We start from the raw sequence: 20,116 nt of genomic DNA on the forward strand, positions 1-20,116 counted from the left end.
CTTAATATTTAATACGGACTCGGGATTGGCAAGGGCAAAGTTGGTCTGTTGAACTTTTGGGTAACAAAAAGAAGAGCACACGTGTGGGGTAAGAATTAAGAGAAAAGAAATGGTGGGTCCACAGATTTGATCCTTGTCATCTTCCTTGTTTTCTTTTTCCCATTTGCAAATCTGGTCCATTTCTATGATAACAAAATTCTCAATCACTGAATTTTCACATGATAGGAAACTACCGAATACTTAAAAAAGTCTATGGAGAATAACCAATGGCAAAACAGTAATGAATATATAAGAGAAAGTTCATTAAGAACTCTTGTCATGAACATTTTTAATTGTGGGAATGATGCTTCCTTCCTCTGAAAAATGTGTAAAAGGGAGATGGGTCCTTGCATTTGAAATGATTGATATCTTTTTCCAGCTTAAAAGAAGAGAAAGAGACACAGAGAGAGAGAGAAGGCCAGAGCCATCAGGTCCCAACACCTTTGTTTATTTCTGATACACTCATTTTGATTACCTTTGAGGTAACCCAAAGTGGAGGAGTTGGGAAGTTGAAATGATGAGTGCAGAAAGTCTATCAAATCATTGTAAGGGTGTTTGTGACTGAGAGACCATTGTACCTGGATCATACTTTTTAAGCCTTTTGTTCTTCAAATATACCAATATCTATTACTAGAGGGAACAGAAAACAGAGATTTTAGTAGTGCATTCTACAAGATGCATGGATATGAAACTTTCTAAAGCTAACTTGCAGCGTAAGATATATCAAAGGGCATTGTGAATGTCTTTTGTAAAAGCCATTGGTATTGCCTCCATCATAGTTCCAATAAGATACCCGCTTACATTTTTCAACCCTTGTGTATTATCAAAGAGAAGCATCATGGTAATGAGCCTTCTTCTACAACTAAACAAAAAGTACGTACCCTCAGTTGAAGAATGAAGCTATTTTTTTGGCCTTATACTTTATTCAGTCATTTCATTTAGTTTTTCTTGCATGATACAAGAGAATAGGTTCATAATCATCGAGGCTTGCGAGTACAATCTGCAGAAGCCCATCCAATCCTCTGGTTCTCATTATCATATATCACCAGTTTATCTTGCAATGAAATGTCTGTACAGCATCCCCACAAGGAAAATTTGGATTGCAAGGAAAGGCGAACAAATTAGAAACTCAGAAGCAAAATGACTGATCAAGCTATATGCAAAACTAAAAACACTCTTACCTCCAATCACATTGGTAATTCCTAGTCCAGCTTCAGTGCCACTCAAAATTCCTAGGCAAACATTTCCTCGTTCCTGAGAAAAATGATCTTCTTATATTGCATTCTCTTTTTAACTCCACAGAACTGTACATTTAGTTTTGATTCTTTGAAAACCAAAACAATTAATGGTTTCCAGAGGTACTTACAGTGACAATGAGATAAGCTTCAGGTGGTAATACTAGCTTATTTGCACCGGGAAAACTCAGCACCAGCGTGTTAAAATAGTTCCTAACATCTCGCACAGATTTAAAAGGTTTTGCACCTTTCCAGCAGATTGGCAGAGCGTTATCTTTCACATCTCGTAGTTGCTTTCCGGTTAGATCTTTCCTTATCTGAAAAATGATGTGAGCAATCAGTTCTGGTAATGTGTTTGCATTCATAAGGTTTTGTGCATTGATGTTTGTTTTTTATGTCTTACCAGATTGAGTACAGTTTGGTAAACTTTAGAACTCAAGTAAGTGTACGTGGCTCCAGTGTCAAAAATAACATCAAGGCCCTTTACACCAGTAGGCTTCGCACCAAAAAGAAGTTCTGCTGGACCAGAAGAATAATGTTTACTGAAACGAAACCAACAAGAAAGAAACACACGTTAGAGGTAACATGGAACTGGTAAAGAAGTAAAGAAAATATAATCTGATTGTGCTTACTTAAAGGAATTTTTCAACATTGGCGTCCAAGTCATTCCTGATTTAGGGACGAAATCAGCTCCAAGGAACAAAAACCCTCCCCCTTGTCCACTGAAACAATGACCTACCACATTTTTTGTTATACCCATGCCACTCAATTGTGATGAGATGCTTGCTTTACTTTTGCCAAGTCCAAGGACTCCAGCAGTGTTAGGAAGAGGTTGTGGACCATGATTTTGTAGACGATATCCACATCTGCAGATGAGGAAAAACACAGTATCGTTAGTTATCATGGAAGTGAATGTATCTATAAACACAATACACAAACTGTACAAATTTCAACATTTTACTTCGAAAGCAAGCCATTTTTAAAATTGACAAAATTCTGAGTTATTGATACGGTTGAAATCACTTCTGAAATTCAAAGGTTGTAAATTAAGAAGAAGTGTTGGAAATTCCCACCCAAAGGCCAAAAGGGGATTAGAAAGGGAGCCATTGACAAGGCCCAGGGGAAAGTTGTCTGAGACCATGACACCAAGAACTGAACCATGGTCAGCATATTCAACTTGAAAGCCACATTTTTCATTTGGATTCTTGCATGGATTTGATTTTGGAGAGTTAAGTGCAGCACACATGGGATCCTTGCAAGGCAGAAAGTTGTTCCTAGCGGGCTTGTAAAGACGGTCACGAGGCTGCAAAAAGGAAGATAAAGGCATCATAAGAACCTAGCATTCTTTGTTTTTTTCTTGCAAATCATTCTAATGCTATGATCATATTGGAGTAAGAAATTTACCTGAGTGCAACCACTACAAGGAGCATCACATTGGACCCAAGTGAGGTCGCTGCCAGTATCAATATCAAGCTGAAAAGGCTTAGGTGGGTTGCCTATCTTAAGTTCCACAGAATAGTACCTGACAATTGACAGAAATGGGAATTCCATGAACTTCAGCGGTTGTCCTTTAATATGTAGATAAAAAGAGAGGGCAAACCAAGAGTGAACTCAAAGTCATATCATCATGGAAAATTCAATTTTATTGCAATCAAATTGGAAAATAACTACAAACCCAAGAAATTAATTATACCAATAAGAGGAGATAAGAGAGGAAAATTTGGAGGAAAAAAGGAAAACATCTTTAAGAAATGTTATCAACTTATCATGGGGAATTGGTACCTAGAATTTGGCCAAGGAATCCAACTTGGAAGGTCAAAGGGATAATGAAATTATCTGAAAGATTAAAAACATACGAGAGAAGGAAAACAAAGAGGATTTAAGGTATCTCAGTGAAACTACAGACAGATCCAATGAACCCTGAAATTTACCAAGAACAGAACATGAAATCAAATTTAGAGAATGTAACGAGAAATACTTCAAATATTGTGCAACAAGTTCAAGAAAATTGCATAACCAGAAAAAGAAAACAAAGAATCAATTCAATTGGCATAAACAAAATTTAACCAGCATCTTTATCAGTGATCAAATTCAGAACAAAGCAGCATATAGAGAAACCAAACCATGTACCAAACAAACTTAGAAAGAACAAAAAAACTCAAAATAAACAAAACCAACGTTTAAAAAAACAGAAAAGGCAGTACCCAAGAGGATAGACATTGCCAGAAACAGGAAGGAAAACAGAGGAGCCAAAACCATTAACAACCGCTGGATGGACTGTACTCCTCTTCCATAGTGGCTGACCTTGACCGGTTGCTGCATAACAGCCATGTAAATGTGCAGAGAGAACCTGAAAGACGAAAACCATGATCATCAATGACGCTCGTTTTCCTTTCATTTCCTGGCCAGCCATCTCTACTAAGGATCAAAAACCCACAAAGAAATCTATTGCAAAAATCAAAAGAAAGAATTTTTGGAATCAGAGGCCAAAAGGGTACTTAAAAGACCATTTCTTTTCTGATGAAAAAGAAATAGAAAAACACAAAGCCCCTGAGAACTTCGTTGGGAAGGTGTGAAGGTGACTTCTTGGCTGAAGACTAGGCTCCTTCTTGTGTAGGCGCGCGCTTTTCAATTTTATTTTCTTTTTCCTTTTTCTTTAAATAAGTTTTGAAAGTTTATTTCAGCTTAGAGTTTTAAATAAGCTGTGTCTGGTCAAGGAGTTTCGGATAGGGTTTGGAATCTTCCTCTGGAGTTGGTAGCTTCAGTTCCAGTTTCCACTTCTTACGCGGTTTGGGTATGGGCAAAATCGGTATTGTACAATGATTTTGGTTTTGATCGTGACAAAATGGAGATGACATTGAAATATGTGGAGGGTAGGGTCATCTGGATCGGCTGCTTTGCGCGTTGGTCTTTGGTCTTTAACTTGGGGAGTAAGGAGCTTGGGTTTGGGACTTTGGGAGTTGACTCGGTAGACTGACTGCCTGTCTTATGATTTTTTGAGATTTTGCTTTGGGTTCAATTATAAGTGTAGTTAAATGGCAGAATCAATGAACTCCGTCACACTTTTACCATAATGTTTACTGGTTCCAACAATCAAATGTTTAAGGATTTTTTTGGTTTAAGAGATGAAAAAATTGCTAAAATAATTCGAATTTGGAAGTGAATTCAATATTTTTTATTCAAATTATTTAAATCCATAGCTAAGAGGTAATAAATCCTTTTTTTTTGTTTTTTATTTTTGGAGAATTGGAGATTTTTATATATATCTTTTTCAGGATAAAAACGCGTTTGTTTTATTAAAAAAAATGATAATTTATGAAAATGAAAAACCCTCCTGAAAAAGCAAAGTAGAATGGTCAAGATTATAGAGCAAGTGCAATTTCGAAGAAATTAACTCCAGCTGCAAGGGCAATCCTTGACAAAAATGGCAAACAATAATGCATCCATGCACACATTTTTCCAACTATTTTCACGAGTTTTGCTACTAATATTTTATGGAAAACCCTAATCCCACGTTACCCTAAAAACAAATCGAAATGATAGGATGGAGAAAATAATTGAATTGAGATGTTCATACGAAAGAGTGAAATAGAGAATCATGCCATTGAATTAAGAAAACTAATGGGAAAAGAGAGAGTGGTGGGTGGATCCTTTTGCTCAGTTTTGTGCGAAAGGAATATTCGTTTATTTCAATTGTCAAACTACCATGGGCCTTGTGAGAAATTTGGAAACTTTCTCTATTTAATAGTAGTAATATGGAAGGTCCTTGAAGGTAATACCTAGGATTTACAAAGCTATGTTTTCTTGATTAGGAGCTAGGATTAAGTCTTAATCCACCTATAAAGTAACTCACCGCACCAAATTACTTGTCCATTTTATCATGTTCAAGAAAAGCATCAAGTTAAACTTATCATAATCAAGAAGGGAATCTTTCCATCTTTATACAAACTTGTTTCATTTAATGGAAAATAATTCAAATTTGACATATTGAATAAAAAATATATACATTTATTATTAAATTAAATGATATATGATCAAAATTCCTATATATATATATATATAAAGTACTTATACCAGGTCTTGGTTATAAGTCTGATTATTAGGGGGTTTCCCCCTAAAATAAGCCTAATCTTCACCCAAAATGAAAATTGAATAATTTGGCTATAGAAGTTGAACCATAATCACCTATTATGATGCATGCACCTTACTCTTTTAGTGAGCCCATGTTATCATTTGCTCTTGTTTTTTCTTTTCTTTCAGAGTCGTGGGTTTTGTGCTTCAAAGTCACATGCAGCGCTATAATTAATAGCTGAAAGTCATCAAGCCAATACTATTAAACTATTTGCTAATTTCATCGAGGTTCTTTTTCCAATATGCTATGCTATCTTGTCCATGTGTCACGAGACGATTCTTAAGACCACCTTCGTGTGGCCTTGGATTCAGCCCTTAGCTCGGCAGTAGAACCCAAGTCAGCCTTACTCACCCGACAAGCGCTCAACACCCGCACAATGGCTTTAAGCCGGCAAGCAAGCTTGCATAAACAAGGAAGGAAAAATGGGAAGAGAATGCTAGAGAAAAACTAAACTCTTTATATTGAATGAATTGAAATACAAAGGATGCAAGAATGGATGATTTACACAATGGTGGATGGGGCTATTTATAGCCAAGGTTCCCCACCCACTTTTCCCTCCAAAGTTTTTAATTCAAAGTATTCCCCCCAAAAGATTTCCCTCCAAAGTTTTCAATTCAAAGTATTCCCCCCAAAAGATTTCCCTCCAAAACATTTGGGAGGTTCTAGAAGTTCGGTTGGGAGGGAAAATTTGAATTTTCCAGCAGCCCCCCCTACATGGGTCTAGTGGGCTGGCACCCTCTTGGGCCTCCTGGCGGGTCCGGACTGTGTCACCTCTTGGGCCTCCTGGTGGGTCTGGACTGTGGCCCGTGACACATGCATCTTAATTTCAAGGTCAAGGAATATAATAGTTTAATATTCTGATCTGCTACCTTATTCATGAATTCCTTGCTTGTCTGAAATTGAGTGTGCCATATGAAGAAAATAAACACAGAGAGGATGAATCTAAGTTAAATCGATTATTGGGTTTAACAATTTACTTGTATCCGCAAGGTGTGTGAATTTAATTAAATATATAATAAAAAGATATATATATATATATTATGTACTCATCATGCATGTAAAGTTTCAAGTTAATTCGATATTCTTATTAAATTAATTAATTGAGAATACGACATTTTTTAATATATATTTAATGGTGGAAATTTTATTGTATCAAACAAAAAGTTAAATATTTTTAATTAATTTAAAATTTGACATTTTTAATTTGCACGAATAGACATTAAGATTCAACAGTTGTATTAACTAAATATAAATCGTATAAAAAATATAAAAAACTATAAAATTAAATTAATTTTACATCAATATAAGTAGATTATATATATATATATATATAACTCCGATATATTATGAATTTTTCAATACTTAAACAATTAGGGCAATTTTGTTGTCCACTTTTCATAATATTTTTTTATTTTTTAAAAAATTATCATTAAGTCAAATTTTGTTCGGTTACTTCCAAAATCAATTTAAGTAGTTGGCTTTGACCATCACATGCAAAAGTTGGATTATGTTAAATATTGAAATTTCTGTGTGTTACAAGCCATATCATTAGGTAAAACTTTTATAATTCATCCTGTCACATTGTTTTATTCATATTATGAAATGCAATATCCGCCCCTTAAAAAATAAAAACAAGGAAGAAGTAAAATAGGCTAGGCTGCCGATATCTCTCGGTAACGGCTTCTGCTAATAAAAGGGGTTTAGACAACCCCACAATTAAATATTTGGTTAATTAAGCATGCAATTTCTGGTGGATATGGTAAGTCTATGTCCTCCCTCTTCTTCTTCTTCTTCTTCTTCTCCTTGCGATTCCGCCCTTTCTTTCTCATGGTAGATCATCTCCGAGAATGTGCCTCCATTTCTAATCAAAAGAAGAAAGGTTTCAGCCTTCGGGACCTTACCCAACTTTACAGATCATTATTCGCATTACGATCATGGCGTCGTCATAAGAAATCATCCTCAAAAGAACCTCATTCCAAACGTCCCCAAACCATCGACGAACCTTACCAGGTATTAATCTATGTGTACACTTCCATGCATGCGACAATAACCTGAAATATTCCCGACTTGTCTTTAGGAAATGCTTTTAATATTCGGTTCTTTTTTTCTTTTTTTTTTTTGTGTGTGTTCTTAACATGTAAGAAGTTTAGAGGAGAGATGGAAATTGGAACCTTAGACTTAAACCAGAACTGATGAATATCATCTTAAGGACTTGATTTCGAATCCTTATTTGCCATGTACATATGAGGGAATTTTTCATTTCTAGGGCCCTGGAAACGAGAATCGAGATAAAGGAAACATGTATGGAGTTGGCAGCTATAGATACAATGGAAATGGATTGCAAGGGAATAGTCCTACGAGTGCTAATAATGCTTGTTTCAAGCATCGAAGCATGGACACGTTCTTTTCTTCCATCCCTCCTCCAATCTCAAGAAGTGCAAGCAAGAGGAGCCCCGCTCCCAGCCCCCGACCCTCCTTTGCGTATAGGAATGGAAGCCTGAGAAGCACAGATACAAAAGGAATATTTCCTGAGACCCTGTCAAGAAGCCCAAACCGCTGGAACGGCAATCCCATCATGTTTTCAAACTCAACTGGGATGGTGAAACCTCCGCCTATCGAGAGGCAGCTCGAGTGCACGCTTGAAGAGTTGTGCTATGGATGCATGAAGAAGATTAAGATCACAAGAGACGTCCTTACAGAATCCGGGTTCGTAGTCATCAACATTTTCTCTTGACATTGTCTGTGATTTTCGAGATTGCAATGTCTGCTAAAGCCTAAGGGGGCACAAACAACATCTGACATTAGTTTTCAAAACGTAGCCGATGTAGGCAACATCTGATGTTGAAGCAGAAACAAGATGTTTTGCAATGTTTAATGATGTTTTTTCATCCTTATATTGCAGACAAATAGTTCAGGAGGATGAGATTCTATCAGTAAAAGTGAAGCCAGGATGGAAGAAAGGAACCAAGATTACATTTGAAGGAATGGGCAACGAGAGACCAGGAGCTTATGCAGCTGATATAACGTTTGTGATTGCTGAGAAAAGACATAATTTGTTTACAAGAGAAGGTGATAATTTAGAGCTGGCAATTGAAATTCCTCTGGTAAAAGCTCTGACCGGTTGCACCATTCCCATCCCTTTACTGGGCGGGGAGAAGATGAATTTGAGAGTAGATGAGATCATTCACCCTGGCTACCAAAGGATAATCACAGGCCAGGGTATGCCAAACACAAAAGAACACGGAGGCAGAGGAAACTTGAAAGTTGTATTCCTAATTAACTTCCCAACAGAGCTTACAGATGAACAACGAGCCACTGTGGTTAGCATTTTAGGGGATTCCTGTTGATGAATATGTTTTAGTTTCTTTCGGACTCCAGAGTTTGTTTTTCTTGTGGATATTTTGTGTTGCAACAGAATTTCATCATTGTAAAATGCATTAGTTAGAAACTCTGCATATAATTCAAGGATTACATCTCTGTTCTTGCATCTTACCTGCAGAAAACCAGTCAGCTGGCTTTTCTTTCCCTTTATTCCCCTTTCATTCATCGTTATAAGCAAATGCTGACCTAAAGATCTGCAGTGAAAAGCTAAAAGAGAGAAAATACTGAGAATGCTGCTATACGTCGAAATGAAAATAGAATTCTCGACCATCCCTGAGCCATCAAAAGACTTACTGATATTAGCATGTTCTGAATACAATGAGAAATACTAATAAGTGAAGATAAACTTCAATCTTTATCACTCAAAGCAGTGGCACTTGAAAGAATGTCCCACATTATGCCTCTTATGATACCAGACATCTAATGCTAAGCTTTCAAACTGGAACAGAGCATATCAGTTCTGCACTGAGAAAAAGAGCCTCAGAATAAAATAATTCTTGGTAGAGCTAGTTTCAACTATAGCTAGGTTCCTGTTAGTCTGACATCTTCAAACAATCACCAATCGTAAATACATTCCAAACATCACATTGAATTAAAGATGACAAAGCTGAAAATCATTTATATAATTTATTTTTAGTCTTGTATACAATCAACCTTAGTCAAAGTGAATTAATGCTTTAAAATATACTGAAATGAGTGCCTTAAATTATATTATTACATGCTTGAAAGAAATGAAAACGTGCAACATAGACAGCCACACCCGTTGTCTTTTAAGCCTAAGACCATCCCAGCAAAGCTCGGATTATGCTCAATAAACTACCACCAAGAAGAGCCTGCAACAATCTTAGCTTTCCCCTTGTGTATGGTGGGTATCTCACAAATGCATCACAAGCAAAACCTCTATAAAGAACAGCCTTCTTATGGCTAAAAGCATCAAAGGAGAATTTCCCATGGTACACACCCATTCCGCTGTCCCCGACTCCTCCAAATGGTAAAGTGTGTTCAGCAACCTGAAATATCAGGTGTGTATCATATATACGCATTCTACTATTTAATAAGAATGTCAAAATGAAGTTATAACACTGCATGTTCTGACTAATAGGAACATACCTTATGTTCTAACTGATTTCAACAGTATTTAGCATACAAAGAGAAGTAACTGCTAGCGTTTGCTATATAAAACTTCACTATATGACTTATAAGGAAAAAAGCAACATTGTCAACTCTTGACTCCCACATCAAAATCTATGTTGGGAAGCAAACATGAAAGAAAGCTCGACAAAAAATATAGTGAATGCTTTTATCCTATTGAAAATGATGGCCTTCAATACAAGATTATAAGATCTGTACACAAAAATATGGCCCTTTGCATCATTAAACTAAAAATTGTCTACTATATCCTTAGAAGATTATGCTTTCCCCTACTAAATTCATTCTAGAAATTCTTTTTGACTAAATAATATCCAAAAAAGGTAGTTAAAATCTAATGTCACCAATGGCTTCTCAGTTCCCAGTGACATTATTCCAGAGACTCATATGATAAGAACTACTATAAAAACAAGTTATTAATCGCACCTAACTTAACATTTGTGCATCTTATGCTTGGCATACCAATTTAACCATCAGAGGACACTAAATATGCTCTCATTAGCCAAATTGAGGGATCACTTGCAACCTAGACATGGAGATTACCACCACTTTTGAAGGTAGATATGTGTGGATATAAATTGTAATAACGCATGCATGTGTCCACCTTGATTATATGAGTTAAAAGCATAATTACATGTACAGTAGTGTCATTGACAACCAAACCCCCTGCAGAGACTTTCGCAACAAACTTCTCTTTCAGCTTCTTGTTATTGGTAAACAGATATGCTGCTAATGGCTTTGTTCCTGAAGAATTTATCACATCAAAGCTGTCTTCCACTTTGTCAACCTGTTATGAACCAACCACAAGAAAATCATGGTAAAATGTAACATATTCAATCTCTATGACTGAAGTAGAAGACTCCTGAGATAATTTCTCATTTCAATTTCCCAGATGGTATAAATGCTTTGTCTTTGTTTCTGCCTGGCCATTTTTCATGCTGAAAATTCATAAAGCAAGTTGCTATATCCTCTAGTAAATATCAGTGTTTACATGTAAAAGGAACTCTAACTTTTCCCTTGAAAGCTTTCCAGAAAAATGTTGCTTAGCTATTTCTTCATAAATTGCATTGCTAACACAGGTGAAGCATGTCTTATCATTCGTGTTCCTTTTAAAGAAAAGGATATGCATTAATTTTACTCAAGCAATAAAAAAGATTTGGACTCTTTAGATTTTTCCAGGACAATGCTACACAGAGAAACTTAAAAGAAAACTAAAAATAAATAGCAAATAAATTCAAATGCAATTGACACGTTTAGTTCCTACCATGATAATTGGAAGCAATGGACCAAATATCTCTTCATTCATGATCAGAGAATCTAGTGGGACATCAAGCAAGATAGTGGGAGCAATCTTCCTGTCGTTGGAAGAAAGAAAAGTGTATTAACAGTGAAAAGTGCTCACGGCATTTAAAAAGAGAAGTAAACCCAGGTTAGAACTCACAAGTTTGTTTTGTCTCTTTCACCTCCTTGGACGATTTTACCAGACACCTTGTCCTCGTCCAAGAGCTTTGACAAGCGAGCAAAGTGGTTTGAATTCACTATGCGAGACAAGTCTTTTGACTCCAGCGGATTCTTTCCATAAAACCGCTCCAATTCATGTTTGAAAGAATCTAGCTGCAGGATGAAAAGCACTTAAGAAAAAAGATTGAAAGGAAATAGATTACAAATGTTAAAATATACATGCAACCTTACCAACTTTGGAGCATAATCTGTTGTTGTAATAATGTAATCAGGAGAAATACATGCTTGTCCATTATTACACCCCCACTTGCCCGCAATAATTCGCCTCGTTGCAACCTGAAATACACAAATAAGTATGTCAGCATGCAAGTCACAAAGAAAGCAGACATGTGGCAAAATAAGCACTATACTTACCTGTAAATTGATGCCAGAATCGACAATGACTGGAGATTTTCCTCCAAGCTCCAAAGCAACAGGTGTTAGGTGCTTTGCAGCAGCTGCCATCACAATGCGTGCAACTCTTCCATTGCCTAAAAATTCAAAGATGCTTTGATTCATAATACCTTATATCAGAGTTGTAATGACGATAAAAATACTATAGCATGACAACATCTAAAGCATCAATCAGTAACCATACACCAAAAATTAGAACTCCTGGGAGGGCGCCAATTTGCCACATATTTTCCTCTTTTTGGAAAATCAATCAAGACATGGTGACATTGCATGTTTGAAAAGAGAATCAAAAAACAGCATATCACCATACCAGTACCTTGCAAAGCAACAAATAAATCTAATATGCCAAAGTAAACCCCAGAAAGGAATCCCTCAAAACCCTCTTCAGTTCTTTCCAGATCCCTAAGTGTGAGAAACTTTTGAGCACCATTAGACCAGCTGTACTTTCATGTTCCAATAAAGTCTTGACCACTTCAGGTGTTGCGATTATCCATAACCACCCTCAGTGGAAAAAGCAAGCTTCTGCCAAACAAGGGACCATGCAGCTGTCATTTAAAAGCCCCCTTAAAAGATTTTTTTTTGTAATTATATCTAATTAACTCAGCAAGGATGGGAAAAGGTTCATATTGAAGTGAGATTTCAATGAAAAGACCTCAACTTGCTAAGCCCTAATGTTCCGTAATTTATAGTTTGTGGTCCTAAACCAGATAAAGAATGAGAGTTGCAGCAGGTTGGCTTGGTGCCCAGTGTAGAACTATAACCACCATTTATCAACATAAATCCTAGAGAGTAAAAATGATTTCCAGGAGAATCTACACACAGTATTTATAAGACAACTATTAAACAAATACTACATAAATCCTAGAGAGAAAAAAAGATTGCCAGGAGAATCTACATGAAGTATTAATAAGACAGGCTATTAAAAAAATATTGAGTTATGCAGGCCCCAAAAATGAAGAACACCTGATTTTGCATCTAACACTGCATTCATTCAGAGAGTAATCTAAACCAGATAGAAGCTACACAAGGAACATCTAAACTAAATGCTATAATAGAGATCCTGTTAAGTCATCAACCATCACCACCTGGCTCTTCGTCATGATGGATAGTCTCAAAACAACTCAGCAAACATATAAGACTTACAATCCTTCACCCAACTGTTTGATAACAAGTAATAGAAAGCTACATCATGCAACACGCACTTCCATCATAAACTTCTTGGAACATATACACATATGACCCTAAAATCCAGTTGTCCAAGGGTACATTAATCAAGACATAAAAGATCAAGCTAGAAGAGAAGGTAAATGGATGATAAATGAGCAAGGACCTGTATAAAATATTTTGTCCCACTTCTGCTCCAGAAGCGCTGATGTTTCAGAAACAGCCCCTTCAACGACCTTTATGCAAGAGCTATCCAAATAATTGGCTACCAGCTTTGCAAGCAATGATGCTGTGGCTGGAGCAATTTCTGATGGCTTTAAGACTATAGCATTACCGGCTGCAATAGCTCCAACAACTGGATCAAGAGACAACACTGACAAAAGAGATAAAATTATAGTCATCATTCCAACAAATTTCAGAAATTAAAAATAAAAAGGGAAGAAGCCAAAATCTATAATTGTGAACGTGTCCATCAGAATGTTTAACATACAAAAAGGATAATTCCATGCTGATATTACTAACACAACACCCAAAGGCTCAGATACAATTTCAGCAGATGAAGGAAATGTAGTCAACGAAGTTTTTGCCTGCAAAAAAGGGCAAGTTAATTATATTCAATTCTGTTAATGTCAAGAAGAAATCTAAACAAAGCTTCAACCCAATTGAGAGGTAATAAAAAAACTTACCTTTTCCGGCATTATCCAATGCTTCATTTCCTTGAGTGCCAATCTACATGAGTTCTTTAACATCGCTATCTGCAGAGTAAACCATGTTAATATAAGAGGCCAAACAATAACATATTTTATATGGGACTTGCATAAAAAAGAATAGTGCACAATAAATTCTGGAGGCTAAATATAAATAACTCAAATATTGTTGCCTTCTTCACGGTTCCGCATTTCTAAATAGTGTGACATTTAGATATTAACTATCAGGTGTAGTATGAAAATAAATTAAAACAATATCAACTATCAAGAATCCACACAATGTAAAAAGAGAAAGATATCTCCATATAAAACTATCAAGTGTGACAAAAAATTAATCACTCCAGAACAAAAGTCATCTCAATACATTATTTATCATGAGTTAAAAAGCCTAAAAATAACTGACAGAAAGTTCCTTAAAGCACTTTATCTTCAGCAAAAATTGACACCATCACCAAGAACTATCATTTAAGAACCTCAAAAGAGAATTTGCTTACCATTCATCCTTAACTTCATTAGCAATTACAATCTAATCAACTTAAGCATTGAAGGTTGACTTGAAAGATACATGAAACTAGCTTAAAGTAAACCGACCATCAGCCTCAACAACTACACCCAGAGACTGAAAATATATAGTTTACGCATTTGGCTTAAATAACGTTGCTTTCAAACATGTGGAACAAGATAAATCATTACCAGACAATAATTGTTCAAAAAACTCTTAAGCATTCTTGAGATAATCAATATTTATCTAGCTTTGTCCCCATTATTCAGTGATTCCAACATTAATCAATCACAATTACAATTATCATCACAGCTGATGATCTGTAATAGCAGAAACTCAAATCATCAAATTATAACTATTCAAAAAAAATCAAATTATATTATTACAATTCAAAACAACTATAGATAGCAAGACATCTCTCTCTCTCTCTCTCTCTCTCTCTCTCTCTCTCTCTCTCTCTCTCCAACTTCTTGAAATTCAATCATCACTAATTCTTTTTAATCCTAATCTCTACTAATTAAGGGTAAATTCAGGAACTATCCACCCCAAAGCCCAAACTTTTCCATACTTTCCAAATAATTAATAGTTCTGACGAATTTATTCTCACCAATAAAAGGAACTATCCACAGTCACTAGTAAAGCTGAACAAAAAGAATGTGCTAAAATATAAAGAATTCTTACGACAATTACATCCTGCCGGTACAAGTGTGCTAGTTGGATTAACAATAAATGTTCAAGTACTCGAGTTCTAGCAGTTTCAAATAGCGAGCAATTCTTAACTAAAGTCTAAAATGACCAACCATTATCATGATAAAGCAAACTACTAGCATGTCATAAATGCTACTTGTGTCCACAAAGATATGAAGGCTGTCACCGTTTTAAACACCTGCAAGAACTTTGCACACCAGAAAAAGTAAAAAAAGAAATGGACACTATAATTTCCAAAAACTTCCCAACTGCTTTCTTCATGAATTTCATAATTCTCGCATGAAGCTTACAACGGTCTCACACAAAATTTATATTAATATAAATAAGATGTATTTATAGAGGAAAAATTAAATAAACCCCAAAAAAGGGGAAAATAATGAAAATAGACAGCACCAATTAGCTTTAGACAACAATTTCTCTCAAGCAAAATATATATCAAAAAATAAATAAAATTAGGATTGGAGACAAAGAAGTAGGTGAAGTTTTATCTCAGTAACCAAACATGAACCATCAAATGTTTTATGCATTTTCTGATTTGGTACGTTTGACTATTAAGAACAAATTAAAAAAAAAATAAAACTAAATAAATTCAATAATTAAGGATGGGGTGAATTTTTTCATTATTATAATTTGACTCTGAATCAAAAATCATTAATAGCTGACAGCCGCCTATTGACTCTGTGCTAATACTGTTATTCAGTTCGTGAAATCACTGCAGTGAGTTCTCGTCCATTTTAAAATTTAATCAAACAAAAAACACCTAATCCGAAAGCAAATTTTCGAATAAATTCATTGAAATACGAAATTAAAATGAAATGAATATGAGTAAAAGCTTTGACCTCGTAGATGTAGGATTCGAGTTCCGGCTTCGAAAGATCGTCGCGAAGGGCGGCGGCGATTTGCGGCTCGTTCTCTTCCATCATCTTCAACAGGGCTTTCAACTGAGCAACCCTCCATTCGTAGCTTTTAGTCTTTCCAGCAACAAAGCTAGCTCTCAACTCCTTCACCACCTCCTTCGCCGACTCCGTATCGAAAACCGCTTTCTTCTCCACTTCGCTCGCCATTATTATCCAATCCAAAAACTCTCCAAAAAAAAACCAATCGATTAGATTCAAACTTTAAAACTTATTACTATTATAGAACCGAGACAAGAAAAACGACGATTGAATTGATTGGCTTTTTTGGTAGTTTTGTGTTTTAATTATCTTCGAGAACCCGCCGTCCTCTTCAATGATGTCGTCGGGCGTCACTCTCGTGTGTGAATATAAAATGTGGCGAAATTGCGTGTGTATATATAGTGGGAGAGTCGTGACTCGCGCGGAATCTCATGGCGTTTCTCGTCACCTGTTTTCGGGTGTTACAACATGGGTGTTTCCCACACGAGATAATAAGCGCGTTTGGGAAGGGTGCTTTTGCTTCTGGTCCTGCTGGCTTGGAAAGATATCCTCGGAGCAAGGTTTTGTCAAAAGATTCAGGTTTTCGGCTCAAATGACCATTAGAATGCTACGGTATCTGTAATAATGGTTTTTGAAACTTCTCCAGAAGTGATGACCTTTTTTCTTTTGCCATATCGATTTATATGTAAAATTTGTATAAATAAGTCGCTTCAGAAAATAAAATATATATTTTATAATTCTTACGATAATGATTTTTCTTGATTTAAGTTTTAAATGTGTTACTATTTTTTTTAGCATTAAAATCTTTAGGGTGAGAATAAAATAAAGATGTAAGTAATTCTAACTATTGATGTTTTAGTATCTTATTCACGATATCATTAATTAATTTTATTAAGATCTTAAATATGTATTTAAATATGTAATAAATATATAATAGATTTATTTACATAATTAAAATTTATACAACTTATAATCTCAATTTTATTAAGATCTTAAATATGTATTTAAATATGTAATAAATATATAATAGATTTATTTACATAATTAAAATTTATACAACTTATAATCTCATTAGATGATTAATTCAATTGAAATGATTAAATTAAGATATAATTTTATTATTTAAATCTACAACAAAAAAATTATATATGTCATAATATTTATCAAATATAATAAAATTTAACATTAACAAATTTTAATCATCATAAAACTATTAATATGTACATAAATCAGTATACAAGTCTTATACTCTATTTATCTACTCGACACATAAACACACACAGATATATGCATTATAATACGATTGATATTATATCTTAAATATAAATAAATTTAATGTGATTAATACATATAACACAATTACCTTAAATTCAAATCCATTTAAATTTGTATCATGTTATCATGTGGTAAATAAAATTACCGTACGAGATTTGAGCAATAATACCGTCGTACAAATAACCATATTCATTAGTACATCACTTAGCTATATATGTTTCGTGAACCGCATTTCACATCCAAATATGTTTTAAATGTTTTACACAATTAAATTTTTTCTTTTCAAGACATAATTTAACCTTCTAGATAATGTTTATTGTGTTTTTGAATTTTCCTTTCCTAAAAAAAAAGTAGTGCTTACACACAAAGGGATTCATAGACCCTTTTTATTTTTAAAATTGTAACAGACAATGGGGGATTAATGTTAGATCAACCATTAATTTAAAACACATTTAAGGGGAAACAAATATTATACAGCATGTCGTAAAATTAAACTTATTAGAAGATTATATGTATATATATACACGTAATACTATACTATTGTAATACCTTAATAATAATCAGCCTTTCTTGATTTAATAATATTTATAATAACATAATTTCATTACTCGTAAAGTTTTTTTTAAACAAAGTTGCTTTTATAATTATTGGACGGGAAAAACTCTTTATCTCTTTGACGCGGACTCCATATCTTTGTGAGATTAAAATTTAATCAAATATCAAATTTGAGACATGGACGACTCACTAATACCAACTAACGTGCACATAAATGAAGCTTGCCGAATTAGCACATTTAACGTAAGAAAAATAATATCATTTGTGTAGTTGAATCATATAAGGGTGAGCAAAATCAATCTAAACCAATTATTCATTTAAATCAAATACGATTTGGGTAAAATAGTTCGGTCTAATTAGTTATTTGATCAATTGGTCCCAAATGTTTGGTCCAATTGATTTTTTGGTTAGTTCTTAGTTTTAAAATTTTTGAACTAATCCACCCAAAAAATCAAGCTAGTATTTTATATATTTGTATATATTAACATATATAATATTTTTATACATATTAAGAGAAATTGATAGTAAACTTAATTAATAATATACTTAAAATATATTAAAGTATTATATATCTTAAATTTAAATAAATTAAATAAACTTAATGTGATTAATAAATAAAACACGATTACCTTAAATTCAAACTCATTTAAATTTGTATCATGTTATTATGTGGTAAATAAAATTACCGTACGAGATTTGAGCAATGATACCATCTTACAAATAACCATATTCATTAGTACACCACTTAACTAGATATGTTTCGGAACCGCATTTCACATCCAAATATATTTTAAATGTTTTACACAATTAATTTTTTTTCTTTTCAAGACATAATTTAACCTTCTAGATAATGTTTATTGTGTTTTGAATTTTCCTTTCCTAAAAAAAAAAAGAGTAGTGATTACACACAAAGGGATTCATAAACCCTTTTTATTTTTAAAATTGTAACGGATAGTGGGGGATTAATTTGTAAAATGTTAGATCAACCACTAATTTAAAACACATTTAAGGGGAAACAAATATTATACAGCATGTCATAAAATTAAACTTATTAGAAGATTATATATATATATATATATATACACGTAATACTATACTATTGTAATACCTTAACAATAATCAGCCTTTCTTGATTTAATAATATTTATAATAACACAATTTCATTACTCATAAGGGTTTTTTTTATAAAAAAAAAACAAAGTTGCTTTTATAATTATTGGACGGGAATAACTCTTTATCTCTTTAACGCGGACTCCATATCTTTCTGAGATTGAAATTTAATCAAATATCAAATTTGAGACATGGACGACTCACTAATATGAACTAACGTGCACATAAATGAAGCTTGCTGAATTAGCACATTTCGGGGGAAAAAAATAATATCATTTGTGTAGTTGAATCATATAGGGGTGAGCAAAATTAATCCAAATCAATTATTCATCTAAATCAAATGCGATTTGGGTAAAATAGTTTGGTCTAATTAGTTTATTTGATCGATTGGTCCAATTGATTTTTTGGTCAGTTCTTGGTTTTAAAATTTTTGAACTAATCCACCTAAAAATCAAGCTAATATTTTATATATTTATATATATTAATATATATAATATTTTTATATATGTTAAGAGGAATTGATAGTAAACTTAATTAATAATATACTTAAAATATATTAGGGTATTATATGTACATATACAAATCAGAATCATAGCAGTTTAATATTAGTTATATATATTTATTTATAAATATGTATTAATGTAAAATTACAAGTTATATATTTTAAATGATATAACTTATATGTTAACATTATAATATATGATAGTAAATATCCTACATATTAATATGTTAATTATTACACTTAGTAATGTTTCGTAATATAAAATGTTATGAATATATATAATTGTATAAATATATTATATATACATATATTTAATTTATACATAAATATTACTATAATTTAAATAAACTTTATTTATATAATTATACTTAATAACTTTATTAGTTATCACTTTAAATTTTATAACATATTGTTTATAATTAATTATTATTTATACAAACTTTGATATAAAACATTATAACATCTAAGTTATGTCATTAATTTCATATATATATATATAATAAAATCATATATTATATGTACATATATTTAATTTATACATAAGTATTACTATAACTTATAATAGACTTTATTTATATGATTACACTTAATAACTTTATTAGCTATCACTTTAGATTTTATGACATATTGATTATAATTAGTTATTATTTCTATAAACATTGATATAAAACATTTAAACCTATAACTTGTATCATTAATTATATATATAATAAAGTAATATATTAGACATACATATATTTAATTTATACATAAGCATTACCATAACTTATAATAAACTTTATTTATATGATTATACTTAATAAGTTTATTAACTATCAGTTTAGATTTTATAATATATTATTTATAA

The 20,116-nt window shown here is 33.2% G+C and overlaps 3 protein-coding genes across 4 annotated transcripts; 1 reads left to right on the top strand and 2 right to left on the bottom strand.

Moving 5' to 3' along the window:
* Positions 1-758: 758 nt before the first annotated feature.
* On the bottom strand, positions 759-3,940 carry LOC110416544 (aspartic proteinase Asp1-like). 2 transcript variants are annotated; one of them, XM_021428553.2, is made up of 9 exons: positions 3,782-3,933; positions 3,479-3,624; positions 2,679-2,796; positions 2,348-2,577; positions 1,907-2,140; positions 1,678-1,816; positions 1,406-1,591; positions 1,221-1,293; positions 759-1,108 (listed from the first exon to the last, which is right to left on the bottom strand). In XM_021428553.2, the coding sequence occupies exons 1-9, from the start codon at positions 3,782-3,784 to the stop codon at positions 1,017-1,019; spliced, it is 1,221 nt and encodes a 406-aa protein (XP_021284228.1). In that variant the 5' UTR covers positions 3,785-3,933; the 3' UTR covers positions 759-1,016. The 2 variants fall into 2 exon arrangements, with proteins under 2 accessions (XP_021284228.1, XP_021284227.1); XM_021428552.2 differs by having other exon boundaries at positions 3,479-3,940.
* A 3,199-nt stretch (positions 3,941-7,139) lies between these two features.
* Positions 7,140-9,542, top strand: LOC110417420 (HSP40/DnaJ peptide-binding protein). The gene is made up of 3 exons (XM_021429778.1): positions 7,140-7,416; positions 7,673-8,112; positions 8,309-9,542. Exons 1-3 carry the CDS (start codon positions 7,174-7,176, stop codon positions 8,751-8,753), a joined length of 1,128 nt encoding a protein of 375 aa, XP_021285453.1. The 5' UTR covers positions 7,140-7,173; the 3' UTR covers positions 8,754-9,542.
* Positions 9,380-16,443, bottom strand: ALDH3H1 (aldehyde dehydrogenase 3H1). Its single transcript, XM_089783502.1, has 10 exons — positions 15,771-16,443; positions 13,701-13,769; positions 13,505-13,601; positions 13,181-13,387; positions 11,812-11,927; positions 11,629-11,733; positions 11,378-11,550; positions 11,201-11,291; positions 10,571-10,723; positions 9,380-9,797 (listed from the first exon to the last, which is right to left on the bottom strand). The coding sequence occupies exons 1-10, from the start codon at positions 15,993-15,995 to the stop codon at positions 9,564-9,566; spliced, it is 1,470 nt and encodes a 489-aa protein (XP_089639628.1). The 5' UTR covers positions 15,996-16,443; the 3' UTR covers positions 9,380-9,563.
* Between the last annotated feature and the right edge of the window lie 3,673 nt (positions 16,444-20,116).

This window comes from Theobroma umbraticum, unplaced genomic scaffold (assembly GCF_002168275.2).
Source record: "Theobroma umbraticum cultivar Fairchild unplaced genomic scaffold, ASM216827v3 scaffold_51.0, whole genome shotgun sequence".
Taxonomy (NCBI): Eukaryota; Viridiplantae; Streptophyta; class Magnoliopsida; order Malvales; family Malvaceae; genus Theobroma; species Theobroma umbraticum.